Source organism: Salmo trutta, chromosome 19 (assembly GCF_901001165.1).
Source record: "Salmo trutta chromosome 19, fSalTru1.1, whole genome shotgun sequence".
Classification (NCBI taxonomy): Eukaryota; Metazoa; Chordata; class Actinopteri; order Salmoniformes; family Salmonidae; genus Salmo; species Salmo trutta.
The window spans coordinates 49,206,466-49,223,457 of record NC_042975.1 but is presented as its reverse complement, the minus strand read 5'-3'; the positions used below and the strand labels follow the sequence as shown (position 1 = coordinate 49,223,457).

At 40.9% G+C, this 16,992-nt stretch overlaps 1 protein-coding gene across 1 annotated transcript; it reads left to right on the top strand.

Annotated features, from left to right (window-relative positions):
- The first annotated feature begins 1,746 nt into the window (after positions 1-1,746).
- On the top strand, positions 1,747-11,496 carry LOC115154895 (40S ribosomal protein S14). Its single transcript, XM_029701586.1, has 5 exons — positions 1,747-1,843; positions 2,653-2,803; positions 3,019-3,180; positions 6,445-6,521; positions 11,384-11,496. The coding sequence occupies exons 2-5, from the start codon at positions 2,655-2,657 to the stop codon at positions 11,449-11,451; spliced, it is 456 nt and encodes a 151-aa protein (XP_029557446.1). The 5' UTR covers positions 1,747-1,843; positions 2,653-2,654; the 3' UTR covers positions 11,452-11,496.
- Positions 11,497-16,992: the final 5,496 nt, after the last annotated feature.

Here is a 16,992-nt window from a genome sequence, read left to right as displayed (position 1 = left end):
TGTCCAAAGAAGGGCCAGAAGTATACAGAATGGTGTCGTCTGCGTAGAGGTGGATCAGAGATTCACCAGCAGCAAGAGCGACATCATTTATGTATACAGAGAAAAGAGTTGGCCCAAGAATTGAACCCTGTGGTACCCCCATAGAGACTGCCAGAGGTCCAGACAGTAGGCCCTCCGATTTGACACACTGAACTCTATCAGAGAAGTAGTTGGTGAACCAGGCGACGCAATCGTTTGAGAAACCAAGGCTACTAAGTCTGCCGATGAGGATGTGGTGATTAACAGAGTCAAAAGCTTTGGCCAGGTCAATGAATACGGCAGCACAGTAGTGTTTCTTATCGATGGCGGTTACGATGTCGTTTAGGACCTTGAGCGTGGCTGAGGTGCACCCATGACCAGCTCTGAAACCAGATTGCATAGCGGAGAGGGTGCGGTGGGATTCGAAATAGTCGGTAATCTGTTTGTTGACTTGGCTTTCGAAGACCTTAGAAAGGCAGGGTAGGATGGATATAGGTCTGTAGCAATTTGGGTCAAGAGTGTCACCTCCTTTGAAGAGGGGGATGACAGCAGCTGCTTTCCAATCTATGGGAATCTCAGACGATACGAAAGAGAGGTTGAACAGGCTAGTAATAGGGGTTGCAATAATTTCGGCAGATAATTTTAGAAAGAAAGGGTCCAGATTGTCAAGCCCAGCTGATTTGTAGGGGTCCAGATTTTGCAGCTCTTTCAGAACATCAGCTGAATGGATTTGTAAAGCTGGGATGTTTAAAAAAACATGTATTTAATCAGGCAAGTCAGTTAAGAACATTCTTATTTAAAATGACGGCCTACCCTGGCCAAACTCTAACCCGGACGCTGGGGGCCGCCCTATGTGACACCCAATCACATAAGTACGTATATGTCACATACAGCCTGGAATCAAACCAGGGTCTGTAGTGACACCTCTAGCCCTGAGATGCAGTGCCTTAGACCGCTGCGCCACTCGGGAGCCCCCAAATATATAACATTCTATTGGTTGCCAGAATTTTGTATAATAATTTAAATGAAAAATTCTAAGTTTTGAATCCAGTGTCATTTTGAGTATCAGTTCATAAACCATGTGCCATGGAATCGGTACATCGAAAATCTCTTCCCAACTACTTTGCAATCTATGTGGCACAGCTGTCAATTGTTGGGTCCTTAAATGAAACTGGTATACTTTTTTTATTTATCACAATTTTCTTTAACCAATTTTGGTCTTTGATGCAGGACTGACAGACAAGTTCCTTACTTTCTCCCCCTTCCACTTGCCTCTTCCATTTTTGCAGTAATCCTGCAATTAGTTCGTTGTAATTTTGGGTAGAGCAGACATTTCCATATATTTTTGTTCGTGGAAAGCATTCCCAGAAGAGTGAAGGCTGTTATAGCGGCAAAAGCGAGACCAACTCCATATTAATGATTTTGGAATTAGATGTTTGATGAGCAGGTGTCCACATGCTTTTGGCCATGTAGTGTATGTAATATAAATGTGAATACTGTATGAGTCACACATATATGAGCATATAATTATGCCCATACATACAGATATGTGTCCACACACATAAGTACATATATGTCACATACTGTATCTGTTGAAATATACAATAATGGGCCGTTTTCATATATCTGACCTATATTTCTGCCTTATACACCGTATATATACAACAAGAGAGAGATATACTGTGCGTGCTGTTTAGGCTACATATGAACCGCTTGATGGCAGTGAAGTGCATGGTCCACTTCCGGAAAAAGAAAGCTTGAACTCTGAACCCGGTTGCGTTTGTTCTTTCCTTTCCTGTTTCGGCTTTAGAAGAGACACACACAGGTACAATGTCGCAGAATTTATATCCGAATTAATCCTGTTTCACATAAAGTACAAAGTGTCATTGGGGCTTTTAATCTATACACTGAACTTCGATTGGTATGTTAAATGTGTAATTTGTCTGAAATTGGCTTTAGACGTTTGGATTAGACGGCATTGGTGTTGGCTGTAAACTGCCGTTTCCATCATTCTAAACCCTGAATTTCGCTTACTGGATGGAGCATGTTGGGTGGGTTTTATGATTTGCCATGTTAACCATATTGTCTTCAGTCATGTGCGTTTTTGCAGCTTTGAAGTCGAATGCGTTTAAAATTAAATCGAATAAGTGTAGCTAGTTAGGTTGCTGTCGTGGTAATTCAGTGCTAACGTTACAGTAGTCGGTTAACGATGGGCATATGCAATTTCTAGTCTCGATTTTGCTGTGACAATCACACATGGGTTATTTTTGTATGGAAATTGTCGTGTTGTATATGCTATGATATAGCTAGCAAGTCTAGCTGCTTGCCTGTGGTACTATGATTTTTGTATCGAGCGTTGGCTTTGAAGCCAGATAGTTGGTTATTGGTCACTTGCGATAATAGCTAGTTAATGGTTGTTCATATTCTCTCCTACAGTTACTTAGCGAACTAACTAGTTACAAAAGTATATTGTGGTGAAGTTATCTACAAAGGAACCCATCCTAACCAAGACCTAGCCTGCTAACTATTTAGCAATGGTGCTCACTCCACCTGGTCCCAAATTGGGGCGCTTGAATGGATGCTAATGCCAGACATGTATGACGCCATCAATGCTGACGAATGCATCTTTTGCAGCTATGGCACCTCGTAAGGGTAAGGAAAAGAAGGAAGAACAGGTCATTGCCCTGGGACCCCAGGTTGCCGAAGGCGAGAATGTCTTTGGAGTCTGCCACATCTTTGCATCCTTCAACGACACCTTCGTTCACGTCACTGATCTTTCTGGCAAGTAAGTACAGGATACAATGGAATAGTGCACGCCCATCTTTATAATAAATCAAATATACTAAATAGGTGTGACGATTTTGGCTTAAACTAATGTGTGTAAAGTGCAGTGCATGCTATCTATCAACAGCAATCGGTCATATTATCATGTTGCGAGTAAATGCCTTGTCTGAATTGGTTTCAAATGCTTTGCTCTAAACATGTACCTGCTCCCTCCAGGGAAACTATCTGCCGTGTGACTGGTGGTATGAAGGTGAAGGCCGACAGAGACGAGTCCTCCCCCTACGCCGCCATGTTGGCCGCCCAGGACGTCGCCCAGAGGTGCAAGGAGCTGGGAATCACTGCCCTGCACATCAAGTTGAGGGCCACTGGCGGCAACAGGTTAGGAACCCCCCTCACTGATCTGAAGCACAATCTGGTGTTGCTCCATGTCTTTTGTACATCTACAGTGCATGATGCAGCTAAATTGTTCTGGTACATTGTCCTTGTCCTCTTGTTGCATATGTAAATATACCATGCAATTAAAGGACCCGCCCCCAGAGGAAGTTGCAGCCACTATTTAAATGTAATTTCTTGTCCTAGAGAGGAAATGTACCTTTAGCTTCCACCTCCTGAAGTATGACGAATGCTACTTTACATATTCACGAATTGGGTGTGAGAATTTCCTGTGGAGTTGATAAACCTCAACAAATGGGTCACTGACAGCTCAATATAGCTAGCCAGCATGCTAACCTTATCTAGTTAGATACCTAGGTATAGTATCTAGCTAACCTTATCTAGCTAGCTAATGTAATTTTTTCCCCCTACACCATATTCAAAAGATTAGCCAAGCTGGCTCTATGGCTGGAGCTGGATTTGCAATAAACATTTATTTAAGGAAAACTTCGCCACAGATGGAAACCACTGGCATGTCTTTGACTATGCCATATGTTTATTTTTTGATAACTTTTATATAACCAGGGGAAACCATTAAGACCAGGGTCGTCTTTCCAATGTTAGTTCAAGCAATGTGAGCAACAATTCAAGCATTATCACTACAGCATTAGTTACATACGTACAAATATGTTGCATTACATTCAAAAGGTCAGTGGAAACTAATGTATACAATCAATCAAAACAAGTGCAGTTTCCATTGGTATCAGAGCCACAAATTCACCATTTAAGACAAAAGACCAAAGTTTTACAGGACTGAGGGGCATAGTAACGGAAAGTAGTCTTCCCTAACTTTAGAGACCAGCAGGAACCTCTAGAACCAACCAGTCTTATAGTTACTAGATTTCCAATTTAGAAGTGGGGTAGTATGGGGGTTTCTAATGTTGGCCCTTCTGGTAGTCAGAATATCAGCCAACTGAACTATATGAGCAGGGAATAAAATTACCATTTTGGTCCACCAGCCACTAGCAGGTAAATAAATACAAAAATCTACCAGCCAATCACATTTTTTTACCATCCAAAATATCTCCCCCCTACTAAAATGACACCATCAAAAAAGATAAGTATGCTTTCTGGGCGCAGCGGTTTTCTGCATCCTAGGTGCTAGAGGTGTCACTACAGACCCTGGTTCACAACCAGCCATGATCGGGATTTTCATAGGGCTGCCCACAATTGGCCCCGCGTCATCTGGGTTAAACCTCTTACATCTAGATGTTCCGCTAGCGGAACGCCTCGCCAATATCCAATGGTAGAGCGTGGCGCGAATTACCAACTCCTCAAAAATCCAAAAACGTCAATTTTTCAAACATATGACTATTTTACACCATTTTAAAGACAAGACTCTCCTTTATCTAACCACATTGGCCGATTTCAAAAAGGCTTTACAACGAAAGCAAAACATTAGATTATGTCAGGAGAGTACCCAGCCAGAAATAATCACACCCATTTTTCAAGCTAGCATATATGTCACAAAAACCAAAACCACAGCTAAATGCAGCACTAACCTTTGATCTACATCAGATGACACTCCTAGGACATTATGTTATACAATACATGCATGTTTTGTTCAATCAAGTTCATATTTATATCAAAAACCAGCTTTTTACATTAGCATGTCACGTTCAGAACTAGCATACCCACCGAAAACTTCCAGTGAATTTACTAAATTACTCACGATAAACGTTCACAAAAAACATAATTATTTTAAGAATTATAGATACAGAACTCCTTTATGCAATCGCCATGTCAGATTTTAAAATAGCTTTTCGGCGAAAGCACATTTTGCAATATTCTGAGTAGATAGCTCGGCCATCACAGGCTAGCTAATTTGACACCGACCAAGTTTGGGGCTCACTAAACTCAGAATTACTATTAGAAAAATTGGATTACCTTTGCTGTTCTTCGTCAGAATGCACTCGCAGGACTTCTACTTCAACAACAAATGTTTTGGTTCTAAATAATCCGTAGTTGTATCCAAATACCTCCGTTTTGTTCGTGCGTTCAGGTCACTATCCGAAGGGTAACGCGCGAGTGCATTTCGTGACAAAAATATTCAAAATATTCCATTACCGTACTTAGAAGCATGTCAAACGCTGTTTAAAATCTATTTTTATGCTATATTTCTCGTAAAATAGCGATAATATTCCAACCGGGCAACGTTGTATTCATTCAACGGCTGAAAGAAAAAAATGGAGAAGTCTCGTGAACGCGCATCTTAGTCTCACTGTCCCCAGGCTGACCACTTACAAACTCTGCTGTTGTACTTTGCCCAGAGACAGCAGACACCCCACTCCACTTTCTGGCGGCTTTAGAGAGCCAATGGAAGCCTTAAAGTGTCACGTTACAGTACAGATGCTGTAATGTCGATAGAGATGCAACAGAAGGACAACAAATTGTCAGACAGGGCACTTCCTGTATGGAATCTTCTCAGGTTTTGGCCTGCCATATGAGTTCTGTTATACTCACAGACACCATTCAAACAGTTTTAGAAACGTTAGTGTTTTCTATCCAAATCTACTAATTATATGCATATTCTAGTTTCTGGGCAGGAGTAGTAACCAGATTAAATCGGGTACGTTTTTTATCCGGCCGTGAAAATATGTCCCAAAGAAGTTAAATGCCATATCACGCAATTATACCATTTTATAAAATGGTCAGATATGTATTTTTTATACAGACTAGCTAAAAAGAATGTACAAATTATCCAATGGGTTAAGGTAATTTTCTGGAGGAAAAAAAAGTGGAGGTGCAATATCAAGTTTGTACCCCGCCCCATCTTCATTTGCTCAGGCAGCCAAGTGGACATGAGGCTACTTGTTTCATGTCGGTTGCAAAGAAGAATTACTTGGCACCTGTTTCTGGTTAATAAATAATGCCATGCTGGTGGGTGGTAGGAATCATTGAAATAAAACCCAGCCCTGAAACGAAACGTAGGTATCATATGCGTTCACACGGACTTTCACAAAGTGGATCGTTTGGATTTGTCACTTCAAGGCCAAATATCATACTTTGACTAAAGCTATGACTTGACGTAAATCCTTGTGCAACACCATTCTTGCAGCTCGAAAAAGTGGATTTCTACTAGTGTGGCCTTTCAAGTGCATTCTTTATTTTGCCAGGTTTTCTGTGTTGTGGAACTGAATTTATCTATAGTGGACTATATTAGATTGTCTTGTGTGCAACAGTACTCAGTGTGAACATTTTGCCTTTCAGAACCAAGACCCCTGGACCAGGCGCACAGTCTGCTCTCCGTGCCTTGGCTCGTTCTGGCATGAAGATTGGACGCATCGGTAAGCTTTAGCTCATTTACTCTGTCAGGAGTATCTGTAATAAACGAGATAGTGCTGTTATTCTTTCTTCGACCAATAGATGGTCCACTTGTTAGTAGGGCTGGGCGATATATTGAATTTATTCTAATTTGTATTAGTGCGATGTTCCAAATACCTGTATTGCAAGAATCAAGGTTTTTTATTATGTTTTAATGAGTGTTTGTCTTTTTGGTTTATCTCCTTTGTGCCTCCTGTACTGTGTGCACTGTGCACCTTCCCACTTGCACAGAGACAAAGCCCCTCCCACTGCCACTCACGAGATCACGTCTCCCTTTCTGACAACAAGCAGTTTGAACTCACTATTTGCATTTTAACCTCTCCCGGGTATGTGGGGCGAAATCGTCCCACCTAGTCAACAGCCAGTGGAATCGAGTGGCGCGAAATTCAAAAACCTTAAATGCTATAACTTAAATTTCTCAAACATATGACTATTTTACACCATTTTAAAGACAAGACTCTCGTTAACCTGTTAGGGCTAGGGGGCAGTATTTACACGGCCGGATAAAAAACGTACCCGATTTAATCTGGTTACTACTCCTACCCAGTAACTAGAATATGCATATAATTATTGGCTTTGGATAAAAAACACCCTAAAGTTTCTAAAACTGTTTGAATGGTGTCTGTGAGTATAACAGAACTCATGGCAGGCAAAAACCTGAGAAGATACCTTAAAGGAAGTGCCCTCTCTGACAAGATCTTGTTCTTCTTGTCTCTGTTTATTGAAGACTGAGGATCTTTGCTGTAACGTGACACTTCCTACGGCTCCCATAGGCTCTCAGAGCCCGGGGAAAAAGCTGAATGATGTCATTCCAGCCCCAGGCTGAAACACATTTGCGCTTTTGGCAAGTGGCCGATAAGAGGATAATGGGCTTAGGCGCGTGCACCAGTCGATCCCGTGCTTTATTTTCTTTCGTCTATTTACCTAAACGCAGATTCCCGGTCGGAATATTATCGCTTTTTTACGAGAAAAATGGCATAAAAATAGATTTTAAACAGAGGTTGACATGCTTTGAAGTACGGTAATGGAATATTTAGAATTTTTTTGTCACGAAATGCGCCGTGTTCGTAACCCTTATTTACCATTCGGATAGTGTCTTGAACGCACGAACAAAACGCCGCTGTTTGAACATAACTATCGATTATTTGGGACCAAACCAACATTTGTTATTGAAGTAGAAGTCCTGGGAGTGCATTGTGACGAAGAACACCAAAGGTAATCAAACTTTTCTAATAGTAAATCGGAGTTTGGTGAAGGCTAAACTTGCTGGGTGTCTAAATAGCTAGCCCTGTGATGCCGGGCTATCTACTTAGAATATTGCAAAATGTGCTTTCACCAAAAAGCTTTTTTAAAATCGGACATATCGAGTGCATAGAGGAGTTCTGTATCTATAATTCTTAAAATAATTGTTATGCTTTTTGTGAACGTTTATCGTGAGTAATTTAGTAAATTGTTAGTAAATTCGCCGGAAGTTTGCGGGGGGTATGCTAGTTCTAATGTAAAAAGCTGTTTTTTGATATAAATATGAACTTGATTGAACAAAACATGCATGTATTGTATAACATAATGTCCTAGGTGTGTCATCTGATGAAGATAATCAAAGGTTAGTGCTGCATTTAGCTGTCTTCTGGGTTTTTGTGACATTATATGCTAGCTTGAAAAATGGGTGTCTGATTATTTCTGGCTGGGTACTCTGCTGACATAATCTAATGTTTTGCTTTTGTTGTAAAGCCTTTTTGAAATCGGACAGTGTGGTTAGATTAACGAGAGTCTTGTCTTTAAAATGCTGTAAAATAGTCATGTGTTTGAGAAATTGAAGTAATAGCATTTCTAAGGTATTTGAATAACGCGCCACAGGATTCCACTGGCTGTTACGTAGGTGGGACGATTTGGTGCCACCTACCCTAGAGAGGTTAATCTAACCACATTGTCCGATTTCAAAAAGGCTTTACAACGAAAGCAAAACATTAGATTATGTCAGCAGAGTTCCCAGCCAGAAATAATCACACACCCATTTTTCAAGCTAGCATATAATGTCACGAAAACCAAAACCACAGCTAAATGCAGCACTAACCTTTGATGATCTTCATCAGATGACACTCCTAGGACATTATGTTATACATGCATGTTTTGTTCAATCAAGTTCATATTTATATCAAAAACCAGCTTTTTACATTAGCATGTGATGTTCAGAACTAGCAAACATACCGAAAACTTCCGGTGAATTTACTAAATTACTCACGATAAACGTTCACAAAAAACATAATATTTATTTTAAGAATTATAGATACAGAACTCCTTTATGCAATCGCGGTGTCAGATTTTAAAATAGCTTTTCGGCAAAAGCACATTTTGCAATATTCTGAGTAGATAGCTCGGCCATCACGGGCTAGCTAATTTGACACCCACAAAGTTTGGCGTTCACTAAACTCTGAATTACTATAAGAAAAATTGGATTACCTTTGCTGTTCTTCGTCAGAATGCACTCCCAGGACTTCTACTTCAACCACAAATGATGTTTTGGTTCAAAATAATCCATTGTTCAAATATCCTCTGTTTTGTCCGTGCGTTCAGGTCCCTATCCAAACGGTGACGCGCGGACGCATGTCGTGACAAAACATTTCTAAATATTCCATTACCGTACTTCGAAGCATGTCAAACGCTGTTTAAAATCAATTTTTATGCGATTTTTCTCGTAAAATAGCGATAATATTCCGACCGGGAGACGTTGTTTTTGTTCAGACTGAAAGAAGAAAATGGTGTCTTCACATGCACGCGCACACCTGTGTCATTGTTCTCAGATCGACCACTTTCCATATCCCCTACTGTTTTTCGCCCAGGGACTGCAGAGTCATCATTCCCCGTTCTGGTGCCTTCTGAGAGCCTATGGGAGCCTTAGAAAATGTCACGTTACAGCAGAGATCCTCTGTTTTCGATAAAGAGGCTATAGAAGGCCAAGAAATGGTCAGAGGGCACTTCCTGTATAGAATCTTCTCAGGTTTTGGCCTGCCATATGAGTTCTGTTATACTCAGACACCATTCAAACAGTTTTAGAAACTTTAGGGTGTTTTCTATCCAAATCAAACAATTATATGCATATTCTAGTTTCTGGGCAGGAGTAGTAACCAGATTAAATCGGGTACGTTTTTTATCCGGCTGTGAAAATACTGCCCCCTAGCCCCAACAGGTTAAGATTTGGGCCAACTGAATCTGTCTTATGATGCCGTTTTTGTTTTAACTTCCAAAATGAAGAAAACCAGGCCCCTACTACAGTAAAACTGGAACATAAATTAACATTAATGCTTTGCATTGCGGTACCATCAGTGCTTTTTGGCATCCTTGGGATGGCCCTAAACTTCACCATAACCTTGACCATATAAAAGTTTAATTTCAATCGATGGTATGGACCTCCCAAGCTTCAATCGGTGGTATGGACCTCCCAAGCTTCCCGTATCGCACAGACCATTGCAGTACCCCCATACCGCTAGCAGCATTTTAGCCACAGTTATGTGCTAGCTGTCTAGGTGGTTATAAATTTGCAATGAACAGACTCATTTATGTAAGGAATTGGCCACTCAGTTCTCATTCTGTGAAAGTATCTTATCCAGGTAGGCCACTTGATTTCATCTAGACAAAGTGAACAGGCGATGTTCAAACAGTTGGAGACGGACAGGAGGGTGAATTCATACGTTAACTTCTACCTTTTTCGCAAGCAAATAGATCCACGTTGGCTTTAAATTAAAAGATTAGCTGGCTACTCACGAGCACGTGGGCTTGATTGTTTGAGATGTTTTTAATTTCCTATAATGCCTGCTACTAGAAGTTGGTCATTAGTGGATGTGCTTAGTTCTGGTTAATTTAGTAACAAACTGTCTTTTCGTAGACAGGATTTGAAAACCAGATGTGTGATTATTGCAAAAAAGCAGCTTTTTTTGATATAATTATTAGAGGCTTCTATGGTTTTAGAAGACTTATATTTAGCCTAGGTATAACTTTACAAGCCCTGAATTGGATTATGCTTGACTGTTTGAAATGCAGTGTGTCAACCTTTTTTTAAATGTGCAGCAAGCTTATTTAGACAACATAATTTTTTAAATTTCATTACAGCATTCACTTAAAGCATTTTAATAAATTTCTTCATTTCCTGCACTGTTATTTACGTCACATTTATTGTCTTAGTATGCCTCTATTTCAAGAACGTCCTAATAATAAAACATCCTAATAATTTTTCTTTCTGCGTTTTTGGTAGTTCTTACTTTGGCCAATAGAGGGTGATCAGTCGATTACTTGGTCTCTACTCCCAAAGTTGACTTTTTGTGATTGCCTGCTAGCTAGCAGTATTCAGCTGTTAGCAGCCAATGGCTAGCAGTTTCTTATTGCCGATAAACCAAAAAAATTGGATGATTGGCATCTTATTTGAGTCATTATTGAATTATGTAACAAATCAAACATTAAATCTTTAACAATTCATGGTAAGCTCATAAACCGTAGATTTAGACTGGGTGTTTATTTGAAACACTATTTGCTGAAATGTGTGCCATTGCCCGGCTAAAGGGGACAGGCGGCTATGAGACTTCAATGAAAGTTTTACGGTACTCTGGAATACTGTTGTCACAACCATGTCTTTTTTACACTTGTCATTTAGCAGATGCTCATATTCAAAGTGACTTTGGATGAGACATGTTGGGCAAATGTATGAATCTGTTCAATGCCCCTCAGGCAATATTCATTGAACATGTTAAAATGAGGATGTTGATGAATAAAGGATTCGATGTACAATTCTTGTTACTGTTTATCATGCTCACTAACGCTTGCTCTCTTGCAGAGGATGTCACCCCTATTCCATCAGACAGCACCCGCAGAAAGGGAGGTCGTCGTGGGCGTCGTCTGTAAATGTGCTTATTTTGAGTTTTTCACCCAATAAAAGGTTAATTCCGACCTCTGCTTTTGTCTGGTTCTTCAGTGGTTTCTCTCCCCCCCCCCCCCCCCCCAAGTCTGTCTAGGAAAAATATCCTATTGAATGTTCTTATACGTCAAGCAAATCGTTTTAATTATTTCGCAAAACAAGCCTGCTTGGCTTAAGACTTGTTAGCAAGTTGTATGCAGGGATACGAGTGGCTTTATCAAGGGTTGATTTACACTGAACAAAAATATAAACGCAACATTTAAAGTGTTGGTCCCGTCTTTCATGAGGTGAAATAAAAGATCCCAGAAATGTTCCATACACATTAAGGTTATTTTTCTCATTTACAATCCCTGTAAGTGAGCATTTTATCTTTTGCCAAGATAATCCAACCTTCTGACAGGTGTGGCATATCAAGAGGATGATTAATTAAACCACATGATCATAACACAGGTACACCTTGTGCTGGGGACAAAAGGCCACTCACTCTAAATTGTTTTGTCACACAACACAATGCCACAGATGTCTCAAGTTTTGAGGGCGAGTGCAATTGGCATGCTGACTGCAGGAATGTCAACCAGAGCTGTTGCCACATAATTGATCATTTCTCTACCATAAGCCACTTCCAATGTCAAATCATGCTTTATACAGCACATTTCAGACATGGAATGCAACACAATGTGCTTCAAAGGAAGAAAAAATGTAAATATTTACTACACAACCGCAAGGATAAAAATAACCGAACGACTAAAAAGCACCTTAAGGAAAATCAAAGCTAAAGTGTTTTTCGGCCATATCGGGTTCTGAGGCAGGCTATTCCAGAGGCTGGGGGCATAGTAACTAAAGGCTACCTTTCCATGCCTCTTGGTCCTAGGCTTTGGGATGGTTAAAAGGCCAGTGCCAGAAGACCCGAGGGACCTACTGGGTACGTAACTTAAACATTGGGGTGCACAATTTTAAATTGACTTAAAAACCCATAGAATCTTTACATGAATTAGTCTTTTTGAGTATGACGCTACAAGCTTGCCACACCTGTTTGAGTTTTTCTCCCATTCTTCTCTGCAGATCCTCTCAAGCTCTGTCGGGAGTGTCGCTGCACAGCTATTTTCAGGTCTCTCCAGAGATGTTTGATCTGGGCTCTGGCTGGGCTGCTCAAGGACATTGAGACCTGTCCCGAAGCCACTCCTGCATTGTCTTGGCTTTGTGCTTAGGGTCATTGTCCTGTTGGAAGGTGAACCTTTGCCCCAGTCTTAGGTCCTAAGTGCTCTGGAGCAGGTTTTCATCAAGGATCACTCTACTTTGCTCTGTTCCTCTTTCCCTCAAACCTGACTAGTCTCCCAGTCCCTGCCACTGAAAAACATCCGCACAGCATGATGCTGCCACCAGCATGCTTCACCATAGGGATGGTGCCAGGTTTCCTCCATACGTGATGCTTGGCGTTCAGGCTGAAGAGTTCAATCTTAATAAGACCAGTGAATCTTGTTTCTCATGGTCTGAGAGTCCTTTAAGTGCCTTTTGGCAAACTCTAAGCAGGCTGTCATGTGCCTTTTACTGAGGAGTGGCTTCCATCTGGCCACTCTACTATCATAACACTCCTGTGAAGATTCGAAGGATTAGGTTGCAGTGGGTCCGCTCTACAGCGCCCTCTCCCGCAGAGGGAGAGGTGGAGGGGGCCACTTTATGGCGGTCGTAAATACGCTGCGTCTATGCTCTGTAGTGGTCAAGATTGGAATGTAACTGTGGAACACAGAGAGACACTTAGACATTAAAAGGTTGAATAATTGAACAATATTTCTGTATTCCAAGCAGTTGAAATGGTCCGTGGACAGTTAAGGGACAGTCATGTCGAGTTTGTTTCATTTCGTGATCTCATGAACGACAGGAAACACACATTACTGTGTCTTTGGTTGTGTACACTTCTCAATTATGGGGTTTACATCTAAATGTTGTGAAACGTATATGATTAAATATTAAACTATTTGTGAAAAGATGTGATGTTAACCTTCTAAATAAGAAAATTGTGTTCCATATGAAGCCTTAACCAAGTCAGTGGCCACGCCCACGTAAGCACAGACATAACCTCGGCGTCATGAACCGCCCCTTCTCCCAGAAGTGTATAAAACTACTCGTGACAAAATTTACATTTTATGCCAAAGAGACCCACGGTAAGCCGGACGTCATGAATGGTTAAGAAATCTACAAACCAGAGTTAACGCCGGGACGAGGTTCCCACGTTGGAATGGCTATCACTCTAGAGACCAAAACATGCCGGGTGAAGCTGGTGTGTGAAGTGGTTCAAACTACAAGACCAGAAAACGTGGAGATCATCCCCACACTGAAATGGTGAAGAAATCTACAAACTAAAGACCAATTATTCAGCCTGCAGCTGTTTAAATACTTTAGTATGGTAAACACATCTGTCCTAAGAGCATTTCTGAATGTTATAATGGATACTTCAGAGTACCAATCTATAACTACGACAAACTTTGATCTCTGGTGGACAAAACAGAGGCTTTCTGTCAACTGTCTATCCAGCAGACGGACTGGTGATCGCAGAGAGGGACAACAAAGACACCTGGAAATATGTAAATTGCAATTTATTTTCGAATGAGCGGTTGCTCATTTTCAAAGTATTAACAATTTCTATGCGTGTAGTTAACAGTTCTGAGTTTCCCGCTCTTGAGCTGTCCACACCCCTTTCCTTTGTCTACCAAGCCGTCATATCGGTTTCATCCACTAGGGACTTTTTATTTGTATCACATAGTAACCAATTTATGACCTATTGGACTGCCAGATTGTGAAGCGTGATTCATCACTCCATCGCTCTGTCAGTGACCATCGGGTGCTTGGTCACCTCTCTGACGAAGGCCCTTCTCTAGGAAGAATCTTGGTGGTTCCAAACTTCTTCCATTTAAGAATGATGGAGGCCACTGTTCTTGGGGACCTTCAATGCTGCAGACATTTTTTGGTGCCTCGACACAATTCCTTTGACCTTATGGCTTGGTTTTTGCTCTGACATGCACTGTCAACTGTGGAACCTTGGTGTGTGCCTTTCCAAATCATGTCCAATCAATTGAATTTACCACTGGTGGACTAAAGTGAAGTTGTAGAAACATCTCAAAGATTTTTATTTATTTAATCCATTTTAGAATAAGACTAATGTAACAAAATGTGGGAAAAGGGAAAGGGTCTGAATACTTTCCAAATGCACTGTATAATGCAATATTATAGGCAGCTGCCCTACCATATTCCTATGTGTTGAATTTTGATCGGGTTTGTAGCTGGAAAGTAGTTAACATTTTGTAGAGAGATAACCAAGATGTCCATCAGACACTAAAGGCTTCATTTACACAGGCAGCCAAATTCAGATCTTTTGGCAATTATTTCAATAGGGTCTAGTTCCAGCAGACACCTTCTCAGGACACAGACGCTGTGAGAAATGCAATCTCTAACAGGGTGTCGAATGATGCCAGAGAGATAGCTAGATAGTGTAGCCAATTTATCAAGGTGACAGCTAAAGAAACTGGCTAAAGCGTGGGCAAGCTGGATAAATTATGTCTGGGGGCGAAAGAAATGCACACCTTTTTAGGTGAGGTGCTGGCTAGCACAGTAGAACACTTGAAAAAGAAAAGTAGAGCCACACTAGGAGCTCAGATGCAATAATTTAATAACCAACTTTGACAGACAAGCTGTCTTCATCGGGGTATAATGACACACTGCGGGTCACTCATTTATATAGTTTGGAAGGACACAGGCGTCTGTAATTATGGCCGGGGGTGGCTTGATGTCATTGGTTGATTTACAGATATAAATAAAATATATTTAAAAAGCATGAATGGATAACATACGATCATACAGTTGAAGTCGGAAGTTTACTTGTGTTGGAGTCATTAAAACTCATTTTTCAACCACTCCACAAATTTCTTGTTCACAAACTATAGTTTTGGCAAGTTGGTTAGGACATCTACTTTGTGCATGACACAAGTCATTTTTCCAACAATTGTTTACAGACAGATTATTTCACTTATAATTCACTGTATCACAATTCCAGTGGGTCAGAAGTTCACATACACTAAGTTGACTGTGCCTTTAAACAGCTTGGAAAATTCCAGAAAATGATGTCATGGCTTTAGAAGCTTCTGATAGGCTAATGGACATCATTTGAGTCAATTGGAGGTGTACCTGTGGATGTATTTCAAGGCCTACCTGCAAACTCAGTGCCTCTTTGCTTGACATCATGGGAAAATCAAAAGAAATCAGCCAGAACCTCCAAAAATAAATTGTAGACCTCAAGTCTTGTTAATCCTTGGGAGCAATTTCCCAATGCCTGACGGTACAACGTTCAACTGTATAAACAATATTATGCAAGTATAAACACCATGGGACCACGCAGCCGTCATACCGCTCAGGAAGGAGACGTGTACTGTCTCCTAGAGATGAACGTACTTTGGTGCAAAAGGTGCAAATCAATCCCAGAACAACAGCAAAGGACCTTGTGAAGATGCTGGAGGAAACAGGTACAAAAGTATCTATATCCACAGTAAAACGAGTCCTATATTGACATAACCTGAAAGGCCGCTCAGCAAGGAAGAAGCCACTGCTCCAAAACCACCATAAAAAAGCCAGACTACGGTTTGCAACTGCACATGGGGACAAAGATTGTACTTTTTAGAGAAATGTTCTCTGGTCTGATGAAACAAAAATAGAACTGTTTGGCCATAATGACCATCGTTATGTTTGGAGGAGAAAGGGGAAGGCTTGCAAGCCGAAGAACACCATCCCAACCATGAAGCACGGGGGTTGCAGCATCATGTTGTGGGGGTGCTTTGCTGCAGGAGGGACTGGTGCACTTCACAAAATAGATGGCATCATGAGGAAGGAAAATGATGTAGATATATTGAAGCAACATCTCAAGACATCAGTCAGGAAGCTTGGCCCCAAATGGACAATGACCCCAATCATACTTCCAAAGTTGTGGTAAAATGGCTTAAGGACAACAAAGTTAAGGTATTGGAGTGGCCATCACAAAGCCCTGCCCTCAATCCTATAGAACATTTGTGGGCAGAACTGAAAAAGTGTAAGTGCCATTGCATTGAGCACAGCCATTACACTTGTAATTTCCATCCGGTAGAGGCGCAAATAGATGTTGTGCGGGTGTATTTCTGGGTGGTAAATCAGAGTTGACCTATTGATCTCTGATCTTTCTGCTCCGCGATAATACGACCAAGGGAGGTTCCGAAAACACATTACCGATACTGTCATTGGATCTTAGAATGTGCCAATGTTTGTGAATGATGAATGCTTCTTTTTACAAGACTGTCCTTGAAAGAGATCATGTCTCGATTTGTATATGATTTTCTCAATGGCAGTATTAATCTGACCATTTTTGTACCGCCTCTCCTTGAAATTTCTTTGCATATCAGCCAGTCTTAATCTGATTATTTTTTGCAGTTTATTTTGATTTGACAGAATTGGCTGTAGGGCAAACTGTTTTTCAAGGCAAGCTGGTGACAGCTATCAGCCCTCAACAG

Bases quoted from the DNA above. Each gene is read 5' to 3' on its own strand.
- LOC115154895 (XM_029701586.1), top strand. From the start codon at position 2,655: ATGGCACCTCGTAAGGGTAAGGAAAAGAAGGAAGAACAGGTCATTGCC. The intron at 3,181-6,444 runs GTTAGGAACCCC...TTTGCCTTTCAG, and splicing joins AGGGCCACTGGCGGCAACAG to AACCAAGACCCCTGGACCAG. The intron at 6,522-11,383 runs GTAAGCTTTAGC...GCTCTCTTGCAG, and splicing joins CATGAAGATTGGACGCATCG to AGGATGTCACCCCTATTCCA.